Source organism: Tasmannia lanceolata, unplaced genomic scaffold, assembly GCF_043159265.1.
Source record: "Tasmannia lanceolata isolate RefF3 unplaced genomic scaffold, GAP_Taslan_0.1 ptg000011l, whole genome shotgun sequence".
In the NCBI taxonomy this organism is placed as follows: domain Eukaryota; kingdom Viridiplantae; phylum Streptophyta; class Magnoliopsida; order Canellales; family Winteraceae; genus Tasmannia; species Tasmannia lanceolata.
This window is the reverse complement of record NW_027518688.1, coordinates 13,205,780-13,231,423: the sequence shown is the minus strand read 5'-3', so window position 1 is coordinate 13,231,423 and position 25,644 is coordinate 13,205,780. Positions and strand designations below refer to the sequence as shown.

The 25,644-nt window shown below is 39.8% G+C and overlaps 4 protein-coding genes across 6 annotated transcripts in view; all 4 read left to right on the top strand.

Annotated features, from left to right (window-relative positions):
- LOC143886441 (Transducin/WD40 repeat-like superfamily protein) overlaps positions 1-18,582 on the top strand; it is a 30,957-nt gene extending 12,375 nt beyond the window's left edge. For both annotated transcript variants that reach the window (XM_077390407.1, XM_077390408.1), the window contains 8 exons: positions 16,363-16,463; positions 16,606-16,672; positions 16,789-16,888; positions 16,976-17,089; positions 17,165-17,302; positions 17,459-17,543; positions 17,835-17,884; positions 18,145-18,582. In XM_077390407.1, the coding sequence (XP_077246522.1) occupies positions 16,363-16,463; positions 16,606-16,672; positions 16,789-16,888; positions 16,976-17,089; positions 17,165-17,302; positions 17,459-17,543; positions 17,835-17,884; positions 18,145-18,288 (799 nt within the window). In that variant the 3' untranslated portion in view covers positions 18,289-18,582. The remainder of the gene's footprint in view (positions 1-16,362; positions 16,464-16,605; positions 16,673-16,788; positions 16,889-16,975; positions 17,090-17,164; positions 17,303-17,458; positions 17,544-17,834; positions 17,885-18,144) is intronic.
- On the top strand, positions 12,694-14,522 carry LOC143886443 (uncharacterized). The gene is made up of 2 exons (XM_077390411.1): positions 12,694-13,687; positions 13,903-14,522. The coding sequence occupies exons 1-2, from the start codon at positions 13,126-13,128 to the stop codon at positions 13,914-13,916; spliced, it is 576 nt and encodes a 191-aa protein (XP_077246526.1). The 5' UTR covers positions 12,694-13,125; the 3' UTR covers positions 13,917-14,522.
- A 1,321-nt stretch (positions 18,583-19,903) lies between the features above and the next one.
- LOC143886442 (uncharacterized) lies at positions 19,904-24,714 on the top strand. Of its 2 annotated transcripts, XM_077390410.1 has the most exons (4): positions 19,904-20,888; positions 21,058-21,169; positions 23,520-23,854; positions 23,946-24,714. In XM_077390410.1, the coding sequence occupies exons 3-4, from the start codon at positions 23,525-23,527 to the stop codon at positions 24,489-24,491; spliced, it is 876 nt and encodes a 291-aa protein (XP_077246525.1). In that variant the 5' UTR covers positions 19,904-20,888; positions 21,058-21,169; positions 23,520-23,524; the 3' UTR covers positions 24,492-24,714. The 2 variants fall into 2 exon arrangements, with proteins under 2 accessions (XP_077246525.1, XP_077246524.1); XM_077390409.1 differs by having other exon boundaries at positions 19,904-21,169.
- Positions 22,017-23,150, top strand: LOC143885893 (uncharacterized). Its single transcript, XM_077389935.1, has 2 exons — positions 22,017-22,355; positions 22,680-23,150. The coding sequence occupies exons 1-2, from the start codon at positions 22,017-22,019 to the stop codon at positions 23,148-23,150; spliced, it is 810 nt and encodes a 269-aa protein (XP_077246050.1).
- Positions 24,715-25,644: the final 930 nt, after the last annotated feature.

Genomic DNA, 25,644 nt, shown 5'->3' with positions numbered 1-25,644 from the left:
AAAGATGAAATAGAGCCAAGAACAATATGCGTCTGCTGAAGCCGCTAAAGCAAAGGGTGGCCAAGACGATAGTGCCACTGAGATGTTTCTACAAAACTATGTAAGGCAGCCGGTGGTTGACAGTCTAGACGATAGAGCCCATCTACCTCACGACCTGATCCAATCGTCTTCCCTGTCGAGAGATCTTGAAAAAGACAATAAGAAGGATAAAATGAGAGAGGAATGGAGGCTTTAGTAAGTTGACTAACCGAAAGCAAACTAAAGGGAGACCTAGGCACACATAAAATTGAAGAGAAAGGGAGACTAGGATGAGGACAAGTAGTACCAACTCCAGTGATGGGAGTAGTGGACCCATCGGCAAGAGTAATGGACTGAGAAACAGAGGGAAAAGATCTAAAAGAGGTAAGCTTAGAAGAGTTACCAGTTATGTGGTTTGACGCTCCCGAATCAATAATCAAGGACCCTGAGCTAGAGAGAAGGGTAATAGGTGAATTACCTGGCTGGGCAAAGCCTGCAGTATGCTATCGAGCACTCAGGCAAAGGCGCTGAAACTCCTCATAGTCAGCGCGGGATAAGGTAAATGACTCATCAGCCAGCATAGAGACAGTAGTGGAGGACTGGGCGGTGAGGTGCGCCGAGCGAGACTGACGAAGCTCGGGATGAAGAGTGTAACAGATGTCAATGTGGTGGTCCTCCCGCTGACAATAAGTACAATATAAGCGGCCACGTCCACCTCCACGGCCGGGCCCTCTGCCACGGCTAAAGGATCCACCACCACGAATAGAGCAACTACCACCATCATAGGCTACCTGAATAGAGCTTTTTTTTTGAAATGGCCAGAATAGAGCTATCGGTAGAAATAGTCGAAGAAGAGTCGCCAAGACACTGCTGGGCATGAGAGTTGACCTCCGTGAGGGAGGGAATAGATCTAGAACCAATGATCTGCTGACGGAGATGGATGAACTCAGGACCCAGACTATTAACATGATGAAAAACTCGAAGCTGGTCCCGCTAGCGACGAAGAACTGTGATGTCAGAGGTGAGGGGCATAAAAACATCAAGCTGTTGGTTGGCCGAGAGAAACAAACTGGCCATAATGGGTAGCGAGACATATCATCACGACGGAGGCGCATCCACTCAAAGTACGTGGCATGGATGCAGGTGAGGTGTTCAACCCTAGAGTACAGGAGGGCAGTGTGATCCCATATTTGCTTCGATGTGGGAAGAACCATTATTGTGGCAGCAATAGATGGAGTCATACTCTGCCAAAGAAGCGTGTGAATGAGAGCATCCTCTTGCTCCCATCGAGCATAGGTCGAGTCAGTAGATGATAGAGGATCCTGGCGAATGAGGCTCACCTTGCCCTGAGCAAGGAGATATGTCTCGACAGCAACTTTACATGACAAGTAATTAGTCCCATCTAGTTTAGCAGTGATCATCTATGGGAATGGATCCTCCACAGAAGGAGTATAACTCGAGGATGAAATAGCCGAAGGTGGGTGTGTGGAACGGTCCCCATCGGTTGGGCTGGTCGAAGGATCCACAATCACGGGAGGAACCGGGGACAAAGAAGATAGGAGAAGATAACACCCACAACAAACGGCAAAGAAGAAGTGAGGGTTTGCAGACAACTAGATGAGATGAATCAGCATAGCGCAGCTTCGAACAGGAGAGACGCTTAGAGAGACATGGTGATTAGGGAGAAAGTCAAAGTTGTGAACAAAGAGAGATGAGGAAGCGAAAGAATTTAGCACATCATTGTTTAGGGTTAGGGTTTTCGGGTGGGAGCGAAAAGGGAGAGATAGAGGGGGGGGGGGGGTGTCTCGGGTGACTGAAAAGGGGGGGGGGGCACTCACGGCAGAGAGAAAGGGGGGTTGAGAGGCTTCTCGTGGCAGAGAGAGGGGGGTCGCGATAGAGAGAGGAGGGGGGTTTACGACAGGAGGGAGGAGGTAGGGGCGGGGGAGTTCGGGAGAGAGAGGGGTCGAGGTGGGGCTCACGACGCAGGGGGGTGTTTAACGACGGGTAGGGTTAGGGTTTTGGAGAAGGAGAAGGAGAAGACAATGGTGGTCCCCAGGGGATCAAAACCCTAGGGTTCTGATACCATGTTAGAAGAGAATAGTTAGTTAGGGAGAACTCCCTCTCACTTATGTATTTATATTAAGGCAAATAAAGTACATAGACTTTTATACCCCTAATAGAACTATCTATGCTAACCGTCATGATGGTAGTTAATGTGATGATTTTTATGGAATATTTTTTCACAAGGTGGGAGGGTTTCTTTATCTCTCCAGGCGAGGCTGTAAGTGAGAAAAGTAATTTTTAGGGTCATTTGGAGTTGGAGATGATGATGGGATTTCCAACTGGGAAAATTGAGGATTGCTTAGGATCGTATTTTGGGGGTGTTGAAAAAATACAAAAAAGTGGGTTGTCCCAAGTAAAAAGGGGGGAGGGTGTTGAAAAAACTTATAATTAAAACACAACGTCGACTTTTTAGGGTTTTCTTGGACCATCTCTCTCTACGACTCTCTCTCCTTTCTCCCGTTTTTAGGGTTTTCTTGGACCTTTATTTATGATGCCAACGCCGACTCTCTCTCTCAAAAGGCAACTCTCTCTACGACTCTCTCTCTTCGACCCTCTCTCTGTCTATCTTCGTCACTCTCTCTCCCTCATTTGAGATTGTGACAGCCGATTGAGAGCCCAAAACTGATTATTGGAGTCAAAATTATGTTTAATTTTGAGTCCAATAATCTGTTTGGGGCTCACATTTGGGCTCAAAATTACATTTAGGCTCTGTTCATTTGAGATTGTGACAACTGATTGAGAGCTCAAAACTGATTATTAGAGTCAAAATTATGCTTAATTTTGAGTCCAATAATCTGTTCGGGGCTCACATTTGGGCTCAAAATTACATTTAGGCCCTGTTCATTTGAGATTGTGACACTGATAGTAACAACCGATTGAGATCCCAAAACTGATTATTGGAGTCGAAATTATGTTTAATTTTGAGTCCAATAATCTGTTTGGGGCTCACATTCGGTTGGGAGTTGGGACAATCCCAAACGAACAGGGCCTTAAATTGAATTCCAATAATAGTTTTAAGGTTAACTAATTGTCTTGCCTTGCCTTTTGTAATTGCAATTGTTGGGTTTGCTTACTAAAATTGTTGTGGTTCTTTTAATAGATTTTATTTAAGAATGTCTTCAACTAGTGCTAATGCCAATGCCGCACATACACCTTCTAGTGATGAAGATCTATCGAAGCGTTTATGGAAGCATGTGACTAGATACGATAGAGATCCTAAGGGTGGTGGAAATGTTAGATGGCACTTGTTAAAGATACTTCCAAGAATGAGTGAGCTCGTTGTAATCGAAGCGTGTCCTTAAGTCAAAATGAGTGAGCTCGTTGTAATGCAAAAGTTGGAGGAAGAAGCCAAGGAGATTATGAAGCAAAATGCTTCCAAGAAAGTGCCATTGCCGCCATCATCTAGTAGTGGCTCATTGGGTTGTAAAAGCTTTTTTCCCTCCAAGTTTTGATTTGAAGAAGAGAAAGACAAATGCAATTGGAAGTTTGAGTGTAATTGAAAAGGCATTCAACATTGCGGCCCGTGATCAATTACATGCCGAGATTGCTAGGATGTTTTATTCTCGTGGCTTGCCATTTCACCTAGCAAGAAACCCATAGCATGCAAGTTCATACACTTTTGCCGCCAATAATGCAATTTCGGGTTATTTGCTTCTGGGATACAATTTGTTAAGTACACCTCTTTTACAAAGAGAGGGCTAATATTCATAGGTTGTTGCAACCTATTAGAGATACATGTAAGGAGAAAGGCGTGAGCTTTGTTAGTGATGGATGGAGTGACTCACAAATGAGGCCTCTCATTAATTTCATGGTGGTAACGGAAGTTGGGGTTATATTTCTTAAGGTGATAGATTGTTCGGGAGAAAAAAAGGACAAATATTTCATTGCTAGTTTGTTGAATAAGGTAATCAATGAGGTTGGGCATGATAATGTTGTCCAAGTAATTACCGATATTGCTCCAAATTGCAAGGCAGCCAAACAACTTGTTGAAGCTCAATTTCCTTCATTTTTTTGGACGCCGTGTGTGGTGCACACACTCAACCTTGCTTTGAAGAATATTTGTGCCGCAAAGAATGCGAAAAATAATCAACTTGTCTATGAAGAATGTGGTTGGATCTTGGATATTGCGGGAGATGTCATGCAAATTAAGAATTTCATCATAAATCATTCAATGAGATTGGCCATATACAATGAGTTTAATACTTTGAAGTTGCTTTCCGTTGCGGAGACACGCTTTGCTAGTGTGATTGTGATGCTTAAGAGATTTAAACTTTTAAAGTAAGGTCTTCAATCCACGGTGATTAGTGACAAATTGTGTTTCTATCGAGAGGATGATGTGAGAAAAGCAAGGTTTGTGAAAGAGAAGTTGTTATATCACATTTGGTGGGATTGTATCGAGTTCATACTTCCCTTTACATCTCCTATGTATGACATGCTTAGAGAGAGTGACACGGCATGAAGGAAAGAGGAAAGAAGAGTGACCTAACTTTTATAAAGTAGTGCGTCAAATTCTTTTTGATCGTTGGAAAAAAAGCAACACTCCACTTCATTGTTTGACACATTTATTGAATCTAAGCTGACTTTAATATTTATTTGGAATAGTAGCCCAACATATTATGAACCTTATTTCTTAGTTTTAAGTTTAAACTGAATTATTTTTTTCTATTATTAAAGGTGTTAAATGTATGTGTATGCCTAAGGGCATAATGGTCATGTGTAATATTATCTCATATAAATACATGAGTGGGGGAGATTGCCCTAACTCATTTTTCTCCTCTTCATCTTCTCTGCAAGATGGTGTCAGAGCCCTAGGGTTTTGATCCCCTAGGGACCACCATTGTCACCCCCTCACCAACCTCCATCCCTCGGCCCCACCTTCCCTCTCCCTCGGCCTCACCTCTCTCCATCCCTCGGCCCCCCACCCCCGTAACCCATCTACCTCCCCTCCCTAAACCCGTACGTAACTCCACCCATCTCCTCTCTCTTCTCCCGTATACCCCTCACCCTCCCACCCCGTACCTAACCATCCCCCCTCCCCACCACCCTACATAACCCCATGCCCGTAAACCCTCCCCACCGCCTGTATGTAACCCCACCCCCGTAAACCCTCCCCACCCCCGTATCCACTTCCCCATCCCTCCTCCACCCCCGTATCCCCCCACCCCCCTGTAACACTCACCCCACCCCTGTATCCCTCTCTCTTTCGTAATAGCCCCCTCTCTCTTTCCGACACATCCACCCCCCTTCTCTTCCGTAATACACCTACCCCCTCTCATCTGTAATACCCCGCTCTCTTCCGTACCACCCACGCCCTCCCCCCTTCTGTAACAACCCCCTCCCACGCCCTACTGTTCGTAACCCCTCTCCTCCCTTCAAAATTGTTCCCTCTTTCTTCCCTATCTCAGTACCATTAAAACCCTCATTACACAAACCCTAATTCTTTTGTTTCCTCTCTCTTCTCCTGAGCTTCAACCCTAATCCCCTTCTCTTTTCCTCATGTTTTAAATACCTTAGTACTATTTTTTCTCTTCTCGTGGCTCCGACTTATCTTTTTCGGACACTCTCTATGCCTTCGTTTCGTGTTGTTTCCTCTCGGAGCCGCGCTCTCCATTATTGATCTCTCTGATCTCCATTTTTGGAGTTGCTTCTTCTCGTCAGTAGGTTTTTCGCTTCGGATTCTCTTCCCATGAATTCCCCCATCATTGAGGATCCCTCCATTGGGCAGCCTTCTGTGGCTCCTGTCCCTCCGCACTTCCTCCTCATCCTAGTCTCTCTTCTTCGGTGGATGGTTCATTCCCACCCATGACCACTGTCCAGCTTGATGGTACCAATTACATAAATTGGAAAGTGGCTGTGGAGACGTACCCCATTGCTAGGGGGAGGGTGTAACGACCCAAAAACCATATTGGGCCATTACCACAGAGAACATAAAAACCTGAAATAAATTTACCAAGAATTTTTTTTTTTCTAAAACCATTAGAGAACAACTAATATCCATATTAACTACTTTAACTAACATGCCAAAATAAAACCATCCAAATAAAGTGTCCCCACATCCAAGTTCAATCTCTTCCAAATTGGATTAATTTTAAAACTTCTAATGACTTAAATAAATCTTAAGAACCAAACATAAATGAAAATAAAGAAAATAAATGACGACATCCGTCATGCTACTAAGTCTTATTCCATTGCTCTGCGCATCTATCTAATCGCCCCCATTTGAGTTCATCTCATTATCGTCTAAAGTTGTGAAACCTGTAGGGTGAACTTTTTTTTGTTAGTTCATAGAACTATACATGGTCATTCGCTATTCTAAAGAAGTACAAAAAATAATTACGATATTAAAGTGCATAATTGAACCATTAGTGGGCATAGATTAGTAATAATATCTGCAAGAATATGACAACTAAATAATTAAGAAGAGAAATTATGTATCACAAATTAATCGTAACTACACTTCACAGGACATATCCACACAATTATAACTCTAACTAAGCTATGAATGTGGAATAAAAACTTAGAATTCTTTAATTATGAGATGGGTAACATGAGACAGCTTTCCCAAGGTATCCAGGCTCCCAAATCGCCTGTTACCTCGCCCACCAATACGTTCCACTACCCCTGCCTAAAGGTAGTGGGCATGGGAGACTTTTTATGATGCGCCTACTGGCCGCTCCGCCTCTTGATGTCATGGTCTATAAGAGGATGCATATACCGCCAAGGGGGTGCGCTAAAACCCAAGGTCGGCTTGGAATTCTGTGATTCCTGGACTCCTCCGCCCAAACTACCATATCCCCTCATAGATTTAATTCTCTTGCCAATGTATCGGTATTATTTGTCAACCATTTTTCATATACTAGTTTAAACAATTTATATTCTTCAATTCATCAATCTATAGTAATACGAACATAGCAGGATATGAAACTAAACGTTACACAAAAAATCACTATTATTTAATGATTTTGCAGTTCAACCATATAATGATAATAACCTCATGCTTGCTAAATAATTCTTATCATACACATCTAAAATCAATAATTATTTGAAGCACTTAAATATAGTACCGTCACTTGCCTTGCCTATCTGGTGATATGGAAGATTGAAGGATCTCCTAGGTCTCGTTATGGTTCTCAATAACAGCTGTAATACAAAATACATATGAGTTCTCTAATCATACTTTAAACGACGCACACACACACACAATTAAGGCTTGTTCATAACCATTCCTTTTTATGACTCTTTATCCCCTTTGTTTAAAATTTATATTCGAGTTAGTTATGTGTATGTTATTTGGGTAATTTTTTTTATGTTAAACTGGTCTAGGAAAAGATATCGACACAACCTTATTTTTGATAATTGTACTTAATAAGAAAAGACGAAGTGGAGCTTGTACGGTTATGAAAATATGGTAGTGTCTAAAAATCATCAGCTTTAGCTTTAAGAGACAAGCTGCATTTGTGTAGATCTAATAACTTTTTGCACTAATTTGTAAAAGACAACTGAATGTGGGTATTTATCAAAACATTGGAATGCTAAAATTGGCAGCTTGATCTACTAATTTTAAGAAAAGACATTGTGTGTGTGCGGTTATCAAAACGTTGAAGTGTTAAAATCAGAAGCTTGCTGGATTAAAATAAGAAGGACAAGCTGCTACCAAACATGGGAATGCCCACATTAGTAGCCCTTTTAATATGTATTTGGGAGCATGGTATAACCACCCCCTTGATTTCCCAAGCCAGCCCCTTTTATAATGCAACGAGTAGTCATAAATACATGAAAAGGGGTGCCTCGAAGGAATATAAAGGAGGAAATATATAGCTTCTTTTCCCTGCTATGGTTTTTTTCTCTTGTTATTAGTTTGTGTTAATTTCTTTTTCTTTTTATTTCCAGCTTGGGTATGTGTTAACTTACCAACTTCTCCAAAAGCTTAAGCTGTTGGAGAAAGGCATTATTTATCTTTTATACTTTAACACTCTCCCGCACGTGTGGCCCACTTGGCAAACACGGGGTACATGTGGTCCCACTTTGGGCCGACCATCGCATGTGGATTTTTGCTACCCGGGAGGTTTGAACTTGAGACCTTTGGCTTGATACCATGTCAACTTACCAACTTCTCCAAAAGCTTAAGTTGTTGGAGAAAGGTGTTATTTATCTTTTATACTTTAACACTCCCCCGCACGTGTGGCCCACTTGGCAAACACGTGGCACATGTGGTCCCACTTTGGGCCGAGCATGTGGACTTTTTTGCTATCCGGGAGGTTTGAACTCGAGACCTTTGGCTCTGATACCATGTTAACTTACCAACTTCTCCAAAAGCTTTAGTCAGCCCAAAGTGGGACCACATGTGCCACGTGTTTGCCAAGTGGGCCACATGTGCGGGGGAGTGTTAAAGTATAAAATATAAATAACGCCTTTCTCCAACAGCTTAAGCTTTTGGAGTAGTTGGTAAGTTAACAGTATGAAAAAGGAGGTGTTTGGCTCATGAAGATGATATGAAAACAAAAGGGTTTTTGGTCGAATGATTGCGTTTCAAGATGGATTTTGAATGGTTTTAAGTTGAATAAATTTTGTAATTTATAATGTTTGTGTATTTAACTTATCCCCATTTTTTTTTTTGAAAACGTAATGACCTGTTAGTATCTCAATATATGCTAGATGACGAGAAATAAAGGTGTAGATATCATACATGGGCATGCTGCCATCACCTCATTCCCATATGACATATTTGTACCCTTTTTTTTTTCAGGGCCGCTCCCTGTTAGTGTAAAAGAGCAGTCATATAATCACCAAAGCGGCTGATCGAAGAAAAGAATAGGGGCTAATATTTCATTTTTTTCTTTGCTGAGGTTAGGTATTTAAATTTCTCATCGTCAATATAGATGGCTTGATAAATTTTCAGAGGCTGGAAGTTGGGCAAGGAGGTTTTGAATAAGGCATGGATCTAGAGAAGGTGTAATTTGAGCCGAGGATTTGTGGAACATGAGATGAATAAGGTTAATCATGGTGAGAAGCTAGAAAGAGGAAACAATTTCAATTTAGAAAAAATAAAGAGACATCCAAAGGATTTAGATCAAAGCTACTTACTTGATGGAGAAAAAAGGTTGAAAATTGAAGTGGATAAAAAGAGCCTCTCTTCCCTTTCCTTTTATTTTCTCTTATCTCTTTATTTTTTTTTCTTCAATACTACTGTTGCCGTGCAAGTTTTGGGCGTGAAAGCCCAAGCGATGGAGGTTTACTCTATTTGCTTGGAGGTTTCCTAATTAGCTAGGTTTCTTTATTAGTTAACTTAGTGCCTAAGCAAACCGTAGAAAAATACGTTCTTTTGTTATTGGCACTCCATACAGGGTCCACCCATGACTTGTGCACACTCCCATTCTTGAGACGTGTGTACGACCATAAAATCTGGGGAGATTTTGCCTCCCTTTATTTGATGTAATTTTTTTTTTTTTATTCCTTCTATTAGCATATTACTTAAATACCCCTTCTCACATTACTTATTTAGAGTTCTAATTGAAGTAGTTTCCAAGATAGTTTCTATTGGATCTTGCATGATTTTTTTTAATGTATTTAAAATAATACTTAAGATTATTGATGAAGATTCAAGTGTGGTCGTTACATTCTACCCCCCTTAAAGGAATTTCATCCCTGAAATTCGACCACAACTCTTTTATAGATGTGAGTATGTGACTAATTCTTTTATAACGCTACAAAGCTAACGACATAAGCAACCAACAAAACTAAAGGAGAGGTGTACCTCAAATTAATTCTGGAAATTTATTGAAGAAAAAAAATAAAGAGATAAGAGAAAAGAAAAGGAAAGGGAAGAGAGGCTCTTCTCATCCACTTCAATTTTCAACATTTTTCTCCATCAACTAGCTTTGATCTAAATCCTTTGGATGTCTCTTTATTTTTTCTAAATTGAAATTGTTTCCTCTTTCTAGCTTCTCACCATGATTAACCTTATTCATCTCAGTTCTACAAATCCTCGGCTCAAATTCCACCTTGTCTAGATACATGCCTTATTCAAAACCTCCTTGCCCAACTTCCAGCCCCTGAAAATTTATCAAGCCATCTGTATTGACTATGAGAAATTTAAATACCTAACCTCAGCAAAGAAAAAAATGAAATATTAGCCACTATTCTTTTCTTGGATCAGCCTCTTTGGTGATTATATGACTCTTTGGTGATTATCTGACTGCTCTTTTACAGTAACAGGGAGCGGCCCTGGAAAAAAAGGGGGTACGAATATGTCATATGGGAATGAGGTGATGGTAGCATGCCCATATATGATATATACACTCTTGTTTCTCGTCATCTAGCATATATTGAGATATTAACAGGTTGTTATGTTTTCAAAAAAAAAATGGGGATAAGTTAAATACACAGATATTATAAATTACAAAATTTATTCAACCTGAAACCATTCAAAATCCATCTTGAAATGCAATCATTCGATCAAAAACCTTTTGTTTTCATATCATCTTCATGAGCCAAACACCTCCTTTTTCATACCCAAGCTGGAAATAAAAAGAAAAAGAAATTATTAAACACATAAACTAATAACAAGAAAAAAAAAAACATAACAGGGAAAAGAAGCTATATATTTCCCCCTTTATATTCCTTCGAGGCACCCCTTTTCATGTATTTATGACTACTCGTTGCATTATAAAAGGGGGTGGCTTGGGAAATAAAGGGGGTGGTTATACCATGCTCCCAAATAAATATTAAAAGGGCTACTGATGGGGCATTCTCATGTTTGGCCGCAGCTTGTCCTTCTTATTTTAATGCAGCAAGCTTTTGATTTTAACACTTCAACATTTTGATAACCACACACACAGTTTGTCTTTTCTTATAATTAGTAGATTTGTCTTTTCTTAAAATTAGTAGATCAAGCTGCCAATTGTAGCATTCTAATGTTTTGATAAATACCCAAATTTAGTTGTCTTTTACAAATTAGTGCAAAAAGTTGTTAGATTTTCAGCCCAACAATGTTTTGATATCTACACAAACGCAACTTGTCTCTTCTTATGCCGAAAACTGATGATTTTTAGACACTACCATATTTTGATAACCGCACAAGCTCCACTTGTCTTTTCTTATTAAGTACAATTATAAAAAATATGGCTGTGTCGATATCTTTTCCTAGACCAGTTTAACATAAATAAAAAATACCCAAATAACAGACACATAACTAACTCGAATATACATTTTAAACAAAGGGGATAAAGAGTCCTAAAAAGGGATGGTTATGAACAAAAGCCTTAATTGTGTGTGTGTGTGTGTGTTCACGCGTCTTTTAAAGTATGACTAGAGAACTCAAATGCATTTTGTATTACAGCTGTTGTTGAGAACCATAACGAGACCTAGGAGATCCTTCAATCTTCCATATCACCAGATACGCAAGGCAGGTGACGGTACTCTATTTAAGTGCTTCAAATAATTATTGATTTTAAATGTGTATGATAAGAATTATTTTGCAAGCATGAGGTTATTATCATCATATGGTTGAACTACAAAATCATTAAATAATAGTGATTTCTTGTGTAACGTTTAGTTTCATATCCTGCTATGTTGGTATTACTATAGATTGATGAATTGAAGAATATAAATTGTATAAACGAGTATATGAAAAATGGTTGGTAAATAATATCAATACGTTGGCAAGAGAATTAAATGCATGAGCATGAGGGGATATGGTGGTTTGGGCGGAGGAGGTGTCGTCCAGAAATCACAGAATTCCAAGCCGGCCTTGGGTTTTAGCGCACCCCCTTGGCGGTAAATGCATCATCTTAGACTATGACGTCAAGAGGCGGAGCGGCCAGTAGGCCCATCGTAAAAAGTCCCCCATGCCCACTACCTTTAGGCAGGGGTAGTGGAACGTATTGGTGGGCAAGGTAACAGGCGATTTGGGAGCCTGAGTACCTTGGGAAAGCTGTCTCATGTTACCCATCTCATAATTAAAGAATTCTACATTTTTATTCCACATTCATAGCTTAGTTAGAGTTATAATTGTGTGGATATGCCCTGTGTAGTGTAGTTACGATTAATTTGTGATACATAGTTTCTTTTCTTAATTATTTAGTTGCCATATTCTTGCAGATATTATTACTAATCTATGCCCACTAATGGTTCAATTCTTCACTTTAATATCGTAATTGTTTTTGGTACTTCTTTAGAATACCGAATGACCCTGTATAGTTCTCTGAACTAATGCAAAAAAAAATCACCCTACAGGTTTCGCAACTTTGGATGATAATGAGATGAACTCAAATGAGGACGATTAGATAGATGGGCAGAGCGATGGAATAAGACTAACTAGCATGACGGATGTCGTCATTTATTTTCTTTATTTTCAGTTATGTTTGGTTCTTAAGATTTATTTAAGTCATTAGAAGTTTTTAAATTATTCCAATTTGGAAGGGATTGAACTTGTATGTGGTGACACTTTATTTGGATGGTTTTATTTTGGCATGTTAGTTAAAGTAGTTAATATGGATATTAGTTGTTCTCTTATGGTTTTAGATAAAAAAAATTTCTTGGTAAATTTATTTTAGGTTTTTATATTCTCCTTGTCGTAATGGCCTGATATGGTTTTTGGGTCGTTACAGAAGGTGTCCATTATTCGTCGTGATCCTCCTGCTACCACTGATCCCTTTTATGAGAAGTGGGAATAGGATGATGCACTTATTCGTACTCTCCTCTGGCAGAGTATGTCTCCTCATATTGCTGGTACCATGATCCACCTTCCGACTTCACGAAAGATTTGGGATCAGACTACTACTGTCTACTCCGGGTAGGCAACCTCGCCCGCATTTGTGCCACCTATTCACAGTGAATGCATCTTCGGCGTGGTGACTCCCCACTTTCTGCTTATTATAGTCAGTTTGTTTCCCATTGCCAGCAGCTAGATGTACTTATGTCCCTCATCACTGACTTGACTCTGGCCACCAGCAGCGTGATCAGCTTCGAGTTGTTCACTTCCTTGAGACCTTGGGCCCTGACTTTCTTCATCTTCGACAGCAGCAAATTTTTGGCTAAGGCACTATGCCTTCCCTTCAGGAGGTATATTTGCGAGCCCAACAGTGTCTTCTTGGTGACTCTGTGCTGGTTCCCTCTGTTGATAGCACTGCCACAACGGCCTATGGAGTGGGTGACCATGCTACCCGTGGTGGAGGCACCTTTGGTCGTGGTCGTGGCCGTGACTCTGGTCGTGGTGGTGTTGGCCGTGATCTTCCTGTTGGTCGTGGCGGTCGCCCACGCTCCTATTGCTCTCACTGTCGCTGCGATGGACACTATCTTGAGATGTGTAATGCTCTACACCCTGAGCTATGCCTTTCATCCGAGCCTCGTTTTGGTCGCTCTACGCACCTTTCAACACCGGATACTTCCGAGTCCTTGGCTTCTCCATCTCATTCCAGCCCAGCCCCTACTTTTGATGGGGTGTTTCTATCTCGTGCTAATTATGATGAGTCTCAACGCCTTAGGTTGACCAGCAACCCCCCGAGTGCCGGTTTTGTTCAGCCAGGTAGCTCTTCTGCATCTCTCCTTATTAGCTCTAGCTCTAGCTCTTGGATCATTGATTCTGGAGCCTCCAATCATATGACAGGTACTTCTTTCTCGCTTAGTTCATTTCGTCCCCTTTATTCACAGTCCATTTCTACTTCTATCTCTGGTGTTGGGAATATTTCCCCTCGTCCAGGTCTAACATTGTCATCTGTATTATGTGTTCCAAAGTCACCCTTTAGCTTGCTTTCCGTCAGTTAGCTTACTAAACATCTAAACTGTTCTGTCTCTTTTTATCCCTCTTATTGTTTGTTTCAGGATCTCTTGACTAGGAGGACGTTTGGCTCGGGCCGTGAGGTGGATGGGCTTTATCGTCTGGACTGTGATCCTCCACGTGCCATTTTGCACAGCTCTATTGACGCCTATTAGTGGCACTGCCGTCTTAGTCATCCTTGCCTTGAGCGTTTACGACGGACATCTATTTTTTCTTCACCTGTTCAGTCTTTTCAGTGTGAGGCTTGTGAACTTGGAAAACACCATAGGGTATCATTTCCTTCTAGGCCTGTTAGTCGGGCCTCACACCCTTTTGATGTAGTGTATTATGATGTATATGGTCCCGCACGGACTATCTCTATGTTTGGACATTCGATATTTGGTTATCTTTATTGATGATTATTCACGCATGACTTGGCTTTATTTACTTAAGGATCGTTCAGAAGTTTTCTCTGTTTTTCATACTTTTCATGCTAAAGTTACCAATCAATTTAATTGTACTCTTAAATGTCTTCGTACTGATTATGCACGGGAGTATTTCTCCAAATCTCTTGGTTTTGATGAAGTTCCTGTCCACTTGTGCTATTCTTCATCAAGCTTATTATGCTCACACGTCTCAGCAAAATGGTGTAGTTGAACGGAAGATGAGATCCCTACTGGATGGGGCCGCACTCTTCCTCCTTTTTGTCTAGAAGTCAAAAGGGAGGAAACAAGCATTGGATTTGTCTAGAATTACTTCTCGAAAAATAGTGGAATAGTTGTGTTTTGTTGTGCGGAATAGGCTCAGAGAGTAGGGGAATAAGTAGGAGTGCCATTACCAATATATATATATATATATATATATATATATATATATATAGAGAGAGAGAGAGAGAGAGAGAGAGAGAGAGAGAAAAGTGTAGCTACACATACGTGTAGCTAACTTAGCTACACCGACGGCTTAAAATACAGTGGGCCCCACATTGTTTGGGTGATGCAAACCATCCATTTGATGGGCCCTCACATAGATAGGGTGTGCCCAAAAAATCAGCTCCATAGGATCATCCCAACCCTACGATTTGTTGAGGCAAAAATGGACGTGTAAAAACCTTCACAAATCTGTCCATTTTTGCCTCCACAGTTTGAAGGGTTGAGATCATCCAATGGAGCTGATTTTTTGGGCACACCCTATCAATGTGAGGTCCTATCAAATGAATGGTTTGGATCACCCAAATAATGTGGGCCCACTGTATTTTAAGCCGTCGGTGTAGCTAAGTTAGCTACACGTATGTGTAGCTTCACTTAACTCATATATATATATATATATATATATATATAGAGAGAGCGAGAGAGAGAGAGAGAGAGAGAGGCACAATTTCCAAGATTTTTCAACCAAAATTCTCCCTTTATGGCCCATTTAAAAAAAAAAGAGTAAAAATTTCTCCCTCTATGGTAGAATTTGGTTTGAAAGTGAGGGGGGATATGAATGCCACATGGGCAGACAAGCAAGACTTATGCCGAAAACATGTTGGGGAGTCTCCTGGAAGTTCATTGCAATATTGGCAACCAAATGAGGAATCGGGTTTACTTTTCTATCAAAATTCCAATGGAAGCCGAGAGTTTGTGCAACCAAACACTAACTAGGGGATTTCTTTGCAGTGTAGAGAGTAAGGTTTGATGGGCCTTGTTTGGCGTGATTGGCGAGAATGATTATAATGCTGTGGATATTTAGGCATTGTTGTTTGGAATTCGGCTTGTGGACCAAGATATGCTTGATTTTCTTATAGTGGAATGTGATTCTCTCAACGTTACTCATTGGTTGAAAGAGGGGGCAAGCTATTCTTCGAGATTAGCTGCTGCCGTTGAGATGTGTTGGGTAAGGTTGTGGGGCACTCATTGTCGTCTCAGCTTGTTCGGCATTTGGCTATTACGTATGCTTAAGGGGTGGATAGATTAGCGCTAAGAGACTTCACTTTCTCCCGTCTTGATGCATTTTTTGTTTGTTGCTTTTTCCTATTTGTGTTTATGACTTGTCTGACCATCTCGGTAGTTCGGCTTTGCCCTCCTCTTTTTTAATAAATCATTATGATTGCTTTTTTTTTCTTTTTTTTTTGACTCAATGTTTTATGCTTTGTCATCTGTTGGCGACTTTTTGGCAGAGAGAAGGTACTTGCCACTTGCACTTCCATTTGCATTTGATGCTATTGGTCCATCGGAAATTTCAGTTTTTAAGTGATTACATTTACCCAATTCATATATGCCTTGGTCATTAGCTACAACTCATGTGCAAGCTCTGCTTAATGTATCAAATGTACAACATAACATTGGGCTGTTACTATTTTTTTATTTCATTACACTGGAATAATTATTCTTCGCCTTAAGTTTGCTCGCTTTTGTATTCATCTGGGAAATTTTCTTATCTAATGAGAAATCTGTAGCTGTTTCTCTTTTATCCATCATGCCTGTGATGTTAATCTTATAAGGTTTTCCTTTTTATTCTCAATTGAACCTACATTTTTTTGCCAGGTGCTTGAAGACCATTAATAGCAAAAAGTATGGCGTTGATCTTGTTTGTTTCACTTCTCAGCCAACAACAGTTATATACTCCTCAAAAAACGGTTGGGATGGTGCGTTATTTTTTTTATTTTCTATTTATTTATTTTATTTTATTTTATTTTTCCTCCTAAAAAAGGGGTGCACTAATCGTCATGACATTTATGTAAGTAAAACTTGTCTAGAAATGTTTATTAATTTTATCAACTGATTCAGAATCATTGCGGCTCCTTTCCTTGCATGACAATAAGTACTTGCGGTACTTTAAAGGCCATCATGACAGGTATGGGTGATTGTTTAATTATCCTCCACCATAAATCCCTGATAGGCGTGTGCTTTACTTAGTAGCCCTTCTACTGTATACAACCATTTATAGATAATCTGGTGGTTTTTTGGTAGGGTTGTCTCTCTTTGTTGGTGTCCTCGAAAAGAGTGCTTTATCTCTGGTTCTCTTGATCGAACCGTTTTACTTTGGGATCAACGTGCTGAGAAGTGTCAGGTGAAAGCCTTAACATTTTTGGGTTCATGTTTAAAAATGGGGTACCCTTGTAAGGTAGATAATTTGATTCTGTTTACTCCACGGCAGGGCCTGTTACGTGTACAAGGAAGGCCTGCAGTTGCCTATGACGATCAAGGGATGGTCTTCGCCATTGCCTTTGGAGGATATATAAGAATGTTTGATGCTCGCAAATATGAGAAGGTAAGTCATCGTTGACTTGTTGGCACTTGGCACTGGACATGGACTTTAATTTTTGATAATTTCATTCTCTTTTAGGGTCCTTTTGATACCTATTCTGCCGGGGGAGATTATTCCGAAGCAAATGTAGTAAAATTCAGTAATGATGGTAGGCTCATGCTTTTGACTACTATGGATGGCCATATTCACGTACTTGATTCCTTTCGGGGCACAACTGTAAGTTTTTGTCTGGTTTTCTACCATTCTAGAAATGTTTTCTTTGGACTTCTTTGACATCAAATGGTATTTAAATCTGTATTCATAAAATATTTTAGCATTCTTGGATGGACCATATGTCTGACCTGTGGTGTGGCTTTTAACTGTTTGTTATAGATTAGCAGTTACAAAGTTCAGCCAGTTTCAATCAATGCAACTTTGGAGGCGTCATTCAGTCCTGATGGAATGTTTGTAATGTCGGGTAAGTGATTTTTTCTTCTTTTCATGAATTTGTGCGGGGGACGGAAAATGTTAATATTTTCTAGCTTAAGGGGTGTCTCAATCACTTTTATGTAGTCAATATGTAAAATTTAGCATGATTATGTGTAATCTGGTCGATATGTAAAATTTAGCATGATTATGTGTAATCTGTCAAGGTTAAAAAAACTAGTTGGGAGGCCCTCTTAACTGTTTTGTTTTTTTCCATCTTAGAAGCACCTATTTGGTTGCCTCTCATATTATATTAGCTAAGCTTTGTTCTATTCCTTTGCAGGTTCAGGTGATGGCAGTGTTTATGCCTGGAGTGTCAGAAGTGGTAAAGAGGTATGATAAGCAAGTGTCTTTAAGTTAGATGAGAATGTATCTACATACTCTATTTTATATGTAGGATTTAGTAATCTGTTGTTACGTTACATTTAGGCCCTGTTTGTTAACCGATTATGAGTCCAAAACTGATTAATGGACTCAATTTTGAGTCCAACAATTGGTTCTCAAAATCCAAAACAAACAAGGCATAATACTTCGGTTCTGGGACAGGCCTTGCCATCATGTGAATGGTAACTTTTTTCTTTCTGAATTTCTAGGTTACCAGTTGGCTGAGCACAGAAAGTGAGCCTCCAGTAGTAAAATGGGCTCCGGGAACTCTCATGTTTGCAACTGGGTCTTCCGAATTATCATTTTGGATTCCCGACCTATCCAAACTGGGAGCTTATGTTGGATCAAAGTAGAATTTACACCAAAACCCCTTAATTACTGTCAATATTGGTTGGCTGGTTAGCAGGTACACAATATCTTGACGCTTCATAACCCAGAATAAGTTCAGTTTTTACATGCTTAATTTCACTGTATCAACACAATTTCTGCCTCCCTTATCCATTGTCTGTTTCAGAAGAAATCAGCAGTTTGAAGCTGATGAGTTGTACATAATCATATTATTTCCTTGTACAGTGAAAAGAAAAACATACTTGAACTCATTGATTTTTTAGGGTAATCCTTATAAATTATTCCCTTTGTTTGTCCTATATCGCAACATCTCATACACATCGAGTGATCAAACTTCAATAAGATCGATTTCCCATTCATCTGATATTTTCCTCTTATTTCTAGTATAATTGTGGGAGTCTTTGGTATGTCACAGAGTGGCCAGAAACAAAAAGGGTAGAGTGCTTCTGATATTTTTCTCTCATTTCTACCCTAATTGTGGGTGTCTTTGGTATGTCATCGAGTGGCCAGAAACAAAGAAGTTATACTGCTTTACTCCTATCTCAGAGTGGCTGGAGGAGTAACCTGGAAACCCTCATTCCACTTGGCCATTTTAGATAAGAACAATTCAATTTGTTAAAACTCATCTTAAGTGTGTCAATCCATTTATAAGGGTAAAAACTTCAAGGCCATGATCTTATTATGTGTAAACTAAACTATTATATTGAATAGCTAGAAGTAAGAGGTTCTTAAAGTACTTCAAACAAGTGAAGTGTTTGCATAGTTTGGTAATTTTTGTAATTCAGGTGAGGTGGAATTCTTGTCCCCTCCTAGCTTTCAAACCAATTTCTCCGGAAAAAAGGTAGAATTTTGCTTGAAAAATCTTGAGAATGGCTCTCTCTCTCTCTCTCTCTCTCTCTCTCTCACACACACACACACACACACACGAGCGCACACGCACACACTATATTGGTAATGACACTCCTTTCTTTTCCCCCTACGCTCCAATTCTATGCCGTGCAACCAATCACTACTTACCAGTTACCACTATTCTCCTAGGTAATTTTATGCAAATCCAATGCTTGTCTCCTCCCTTTTGACTACTTATTCCACTACTCTGTGAGTGCGTCGTATCCAAACATATCCTAGAGCTGTGTTTGGATTGGGGGAGTAAGGAATCAGAATATGCTCTTGATTCCGATTTTGATTCCCCCTAAAAAGGAATGAGAAAAAATTAGGGATTTTTGCTGATTAGTCCCTACATGGCACAATAATTGGTTATTAGTCCTTAAGAAAAGCATATTAGCTGAACAATCTTACTATTAGAAAATATTTGTTAAAAGGTCCCTAAAAGTCGGGAACTTCAATTTTCTTTAAATTTTTTTTTTGAAATGGCAAATTTAACCCCCTCCCTCCCCAACTCATTTAATCAGTTTTAGCATTTTTTTAATTTCCTTTCCAATATTTTTGGAAAAAAACTAGGAAATAAGCAACAATATTATTTCTTCCAATATTCTCTTCAAAAAACCTTCAACAAAAAAATCATTTTTCGGAATTAAATAAATTGAAAATCCCTCTAAAATAAATTAAATAGGATCGGTTTGAGTTATCTTTTCTTCATAGATGAATAAAGTAAGAAATTTTAGGAATATTTTTTGTTTCTAACTTTTCTAAGAAATTCCTATCTTGGTTGGATTGCAAGAAAATAGCTATGATGGAAAATTATTTATATGGAATTTTTTGAGGAATTATGTCTAATTAATTTAGAGGGATAGCAACATAAACCAAGGGTTCTTAACTGAAAAATTGAATAGGGTTGGTTTACCTTTTCTTTTTTTGTGTGTGTAAGAAATAAGAAAATTTAGATTTTTTTTCCTTTTCGAACTTTTCCAATAAAATTCCTACAATCCAACGGGGCCTAAGTAGAAGGCATTTTGTAAGAGAAGCACTAATCCATCTTGGATTTAACGAGCTGTAGTTACAAAAAATCTCTTACAAACCAGTTTAAAAGTAGGAGAGCACTTCTAAAACGGGAGGTCTCGGTGTTCTTGATCACAGCCACCGGTTGCAATACGATAGGGTTTTAGTTTGTTTTGGGAATAAGAACTAGGGTTTGGCTTCTAATCTTAGGATCTGTTCACTTGCCCTCGGAAAAGAAAAGAAATGAAAATAGGCTAAATTTTCTCGGGAAAGATAAAATTCCGCTGTTCTTTTGCCTTCTCGGGAAAGTCTATTTAGTGACATGGAAAATGAAAAGAAATGCGTGGAAAATATATTTTCTCGCCAAATGCGTGATTTATTTTCTTGCCAAATCCGTCAAAAAGGCTGGGAAAGAGCGTTTCCCACAAGGCGTGAGAAAATTTATCGGGTTTCTTTTTTTTACTCAACCATCAGAAACAAAACCCTAGCCGGTCCTCATCATCTTCCTCGGCAACTCCGGCGACGGTAATCACTTCGACGAGCAGCGGGAAGACCGGTAAAGCACATATTTTCCCTCTGTGGAAGAAGGTACTGTTGGGTTTCTTTTTTTTACTCAACCATCAGAAACAAAACCCTAGCCGGTCCTCATCATCTTCCTCGGCAACTCCGGCGACGGTAATCACTTCGACGAGCAGCGGGAAGACCGGTAAAGCACATATCTTCATCTTTTTTCCTTTTTTCCTTTGAGTTTTTGATTTATACAAGATCTGTCTCGTTGAGGGTTCGATTTTTTTCCTTTTTATGGTCTGATTTCTTGTTATTGCCTTTGTTTCTTCTCATTTTCCTTTATGTTTCTTGTTTTTTCTTAAAAGTAGAAATGAAACCCTAGCCGCTCGTCTTCATCTTCCTCGGGCACTCCGGTGACGGTAAATACTCAAGCGACCACACAAATACCGGCGAAGCACATCTTCTCTTCCGTCGAACAAGGTACTGTTTCGTTTCTTCTTCCTCGTGCGAGATCTTCATCTCTTTCTTTTTTTCCAAGAGAATTTCTGATTTATACAAGATCTGTTGTGTTGGGGGTTCGATTGTTAGGGTTTTGTGTTTCTTTTTTTGTAAAACAAACTTCTGATTTCATAAATAAAGTGGGTTAGGGTTTGGATCTGTATTTTTCTCGGTTTTTTCTTTGTTATTTTGGTACTGTCTATTAACAAAGTTCTGTTTTTTAGGTTTTTGTTGTTTTGTGTTTCGGATGTTGGGGTTCTTCGGCATTCTATTATTTTTCTTGCATTTTGGTTTCGGTTCTTTGGTGTTTCTCCGCGTTGGATGGTTGTTGATGATGTAGTTTGCTTTAGTTTGCTGTGATCTAGTTTGCTTTGAATTTTTTAACATCGTATTCATCTCCATCATCTAGTTGGCTTTTAAATGTTTTAGCTGTGATCGTTGAAAGTGTAGTGTTTGCAAGGTGGGTTTCATGTGTTGCAAAGGTTCTCGGATGAATGGATTAGATGGTTACTTAGCTTAATGAGTGTGGGTGTTATTACTATTGTTTGGTGCTTTTGTGGTTGTGAGTGGTTGTGGATGCTTTGGTGGTAGGGTGCTTTGGTGTTGTGTTTCTCCGGGGGTTTCGGGGGTTTGAATGTGGGTATTTGTCCTTGTAGGCTACCATCATGCCTCGACAACCAGCAGATAGGCAAATGTTGATCCTTCGAGCTGCAGCTTTAGTAATATCTGTGGCGGCTGCAGTTACGCTTAGGGTTTGACTATACCTTGAGCAAAATATTACAAGAGCCCCTTACGAAAGCGGGTACTTAACCCGTAGGACCTTTGTTAGATGTATCACCACGCAGAAGACCATTGCGTTGCTCTTCTTCGTATGGATGTTCGGTGCTTCCGCACCTTCGTGGGCCTTTTCAGAAACACGACCTTGTTGGAAGACCCAATTCACTGCACCGTTGAAGAACAAGTGGATATTTTCTTTAGTGTGATTGCACACAACGAAATGAATCGTATTGTTAGGGCAACCACAAGAAGGTCAGGGGCAACTGTTTCAAAGTATTTTAATAAGGTTATCGATGTTGTTCTCATTCTGCAAGGGATGTTCATAATACGTCCATCAAGGGAGATACCACGGGCAATCCTTGATAATCCTAATTTTATTTCTTACTTTAAGGTACGTTTACGACAGCTACTCATTTCGACTGTAGGTTGTTAGTAATTGCGGCCGGTATGTTTACACTGATGGTTGACATCTAAATGTCTATATTATAGGATTGTATCAGTGCAATTGACGGGACACACATCCATGCAAAAGTATCTTAAGATATTCAAAAAAGATATATTTATCGTAAGCACTTCCCATCCCAAAATGTGTTAGCTTGTTGCGACTTTGACCTAAAGTTTATGTACGTCCTTGATGGGTGGGAGGGGTCGGCATCGGACTAAAGGGTGTTAGCATCTGCTATATCAAAGCTGAATGGGATTCCTATTTTGCCAGGTAACAGTTAGCTTATTATTTCGTTTGTATCGATGCGGTTTTCATGGGTTACAGAATTTAAGTATAATCCTTTGTTTGATTGTAGGAAAGTTTTACCTTGGTGATGCCGGATATCCGTGTTTGTCCCATTTTATAACTCCAATCCGAGGTATTGGTTACCATCTCAATCAGATTAGAGGGCACAGACCTAGAAAACCCGAGGAGTTGTATAATCAAAGGCATTCTTCAGCCAGGAATGTCATCGAGCTAACTTTTGGTGTCCTGAAGAAGCGATTCAGCATATTAAATACAACACCCATTTACTCATATTCTAAGCAGATCGACATAGTGTTGGCCTGTTGCTGCGTCCACAACCACATTAGGAGGGAGATGCCTGACGATTCCTACATTCAGCTTGTTGATGATGAGCTGGCATCGCTTCCAGCAGAAGAGGAAGAGGAGGAGGAAGATCTGTTCCTTCTCCTCCTATGACCAGGGTCGAGGATGTAAGGGAAGGTCGTAGCATTCGAATCACAATCATGAATCAGATGTGGAATGATTTCCAAGCACGTCGTCGTCGTTAGGAAACGACATGGTCACAACAGTTGTGCACCTGTGTTTGGATGTGGAATGATTTTACAATTTCGATGTGTACTTTGCTGGAACTGTAGCTTATATTCCTTTCTTTGTGGTGTACTATTTTAATAGATACTCATTTGGTGTGCTTTGTTGAGATTTGTTGATGTAATTCTATGTTTGCATTTGTATTAGTTAATGTAACTTCTATGATTGCATTTTAGCTTATTATCTATACTTCTATGATTGAATATTTTTTATATGAAGGCTTTCGAAAATTTGTAGGCGAGATGGCAACAAGTGTAGGTACGAACGAGAAGGGGAATATGTCGTGGAATGAAACTATGGATGTGGTTCTCTTAGCAACCCTGAAGAATCAGATAGCCGAGGAACAGAAGACTGGTGCGGGGTTCAAAGAGTGCGCTTACAATGCTGTTGCACAGGAAGTGTCTAATGTCCTGAATAAGACTCTTACAAAATATCATGTGAAGAATCAGTTAAAGTCATTGAAGACAACCTACATGACTGTGAAGTCCATTATAAATCTCAGTGGGTTTGGCTGGGATGAAAAATTCTGCAAGGTATCGGTTGACGAAGAAGTGAAGAATGATTACTTGAAGGTAATAATTTTTTTTCGTATATCGCTGCATGTCATTTATAAGTTACGTGTTTAAATCATCTTTTCGTGACAATGACAATTATTTTTTGCAGTTGCATCCAGAACACCAGAGGTACTTTTTGAAACGGTATCTACTCTACGAAGAGATGAAAGCTGTCTGCGATGATGATTACGCACGTGGGGAGGAGGTGAGAGATAAGAGAGCAGACCCCACTCAGGCGACGCAGGACACACCGGGTGCTTCTTCATCGACCCTTCCGGTTGGGCTCGATGATATGGACGACAGCTTCCTTCGTACTCTGCCTCCTGCCAGAGCTCCTCCATCTTTGCCTGCTGTAGATGTTAGCATGGGCTTCAATGACTCCTCTCCTATCAAGGGCCCAACTTCTGTTAGTGGTGAGAAGAGGTCAAAGAAGCGACCTAATGCTGCACTGCTATCGGAGATGCAGGTTGTGTCCTCGAGCATTAAAATGGTTGCTGAGGCCATATTTCTACTGGTGAGGTACACAGCCTCCCTGACCTCAAAGATGCTGTGCTCAGCATTGGTGGTTTCCCCAGAGGTGAGCTCCTTGATGCTTATGTGTACCTGCATGGGTGTCACAAGGAAACTGAGGCCTTCCTTTCTCTGGACGAGATGATTGAGTTGAGATGTTGGGGCGCATTCTGCGGTACTTGCCTATGCAGTTATGAGTTCCTTTTTCGGTCGATGGTTTTTTTTTTGTGGTTGGGTCTTTTTGTTGAACCGTTTATATTTGAACTAACTATGTGATGTTTATCTATATTTGATTGTATGGGTTTGATGGAATTGTTATAACTTATGGATGGCTTTTATGGAACTATGGATGGGTTTTATGGATGTGTTTTATGGTATTGTTATAACTATGGATGGGTGTATGGGTTTGATGGAATTGTTATAACTATGTGATGTTTGATGGAATTGTTATCACAAGGAATTGTTATATCTATATTTTGAGTGTATGGGTTTGTTAGTGCATCATTCTATCTCTTTTTAATGGATGGGTTTTCTAGAATTATGTATGTGTTGTTGAATGCTCTTTTTGGGTGAATAGGTTTTATGGATCTAAGTAAACGTTGTTTATCTATCATTTGTTGTTGCAACTATATATGTGTTGTTTATGTGGTACCAGGCATGGTTTTAAATTTCGACCGAAATCCAAAATTTCGGACCGAAATTTTGGATTTCGGTGGGGTCCGAAACCGGTATTTGGCGAAATTAAATATTTCGCCATTTACGAAATTTCGCCCGAAATTTGGAGAAAATGCAATTTTTATTTAAAAAAAAAAAACGTTACAAAATTTCAGAATTTCTGACCGAAATTTCTGTCCGGAATTTTGAACGGGAGTACCAAATTTTGGAATTTCGGTCAAAATTTCGGTTTTCTGAATGTCCGAAACGATTACCGAAACCAAAATTTTAAACCATGGTACCAGGTAATGGCCAATGATTAGTTTTATGTGGTTTTCAAGGGACGACAGGTAGGCATATTCGATAGTTGGACAGACTGTCACTTTCAAGTGAACAGGTATAGTGGAGCATCTTATCGCTCCTATACCACAAGGGAGGAGACAGAAGCAGCCTTAAATGCGTATGCTGAATGTATTAGTGCAGAGCCCCTTGTTCGCCAATCTGGTGAGCGCCATGAAGAGCACTTGGAAGACAAGCATGAAGAGAACATCCACAGTGTTCCTTAGTTTTTGGTGTTAGCCGTTGGTGTGGGGTTAGTAGCTATGAAAGTAGCATTTTAGACTTTTTTCCCACTTGTTTATGAG

Bases quoted from the DNA above. Each gene is read 5' to 3' on its own strand.
- LOC143885893 (XM_077389935.1), top strand. From the start codon at position 22,017: ATGTATCACCACGCAGAAGACCATTGCGTTGCTCTTCTTCGTATGGAT. The intron at 22,356-22,679 runs GTACGTTTACGA...CTATTTTGCCAG, and splicing joins ATTTTATTTCTTACTTTAAG to GTAACAGTTAGCTTATTATT.
- LOC143886443 (XM_077390411.1), top strand. From the start codon at position 13,126: ATGCCTTCCCTTCAGGAGGTATATTTGCGAGCCCAACAGTGTCTTCTT.
- LOC143886442 (XM_077390410.1), top strand. From the start codon at position 23,525: ATGGCAACAAGTGTAGGTACGAACGAGAAGGGGAATATGTCGTGGAAT. The intron at 23,855-23,945 runs GTAATAATTTTT...TATTTTTTGCAG, and splicing joins TGAAGAATGATTACTTGAAG to TTGCATCCAGAACACCAGAG.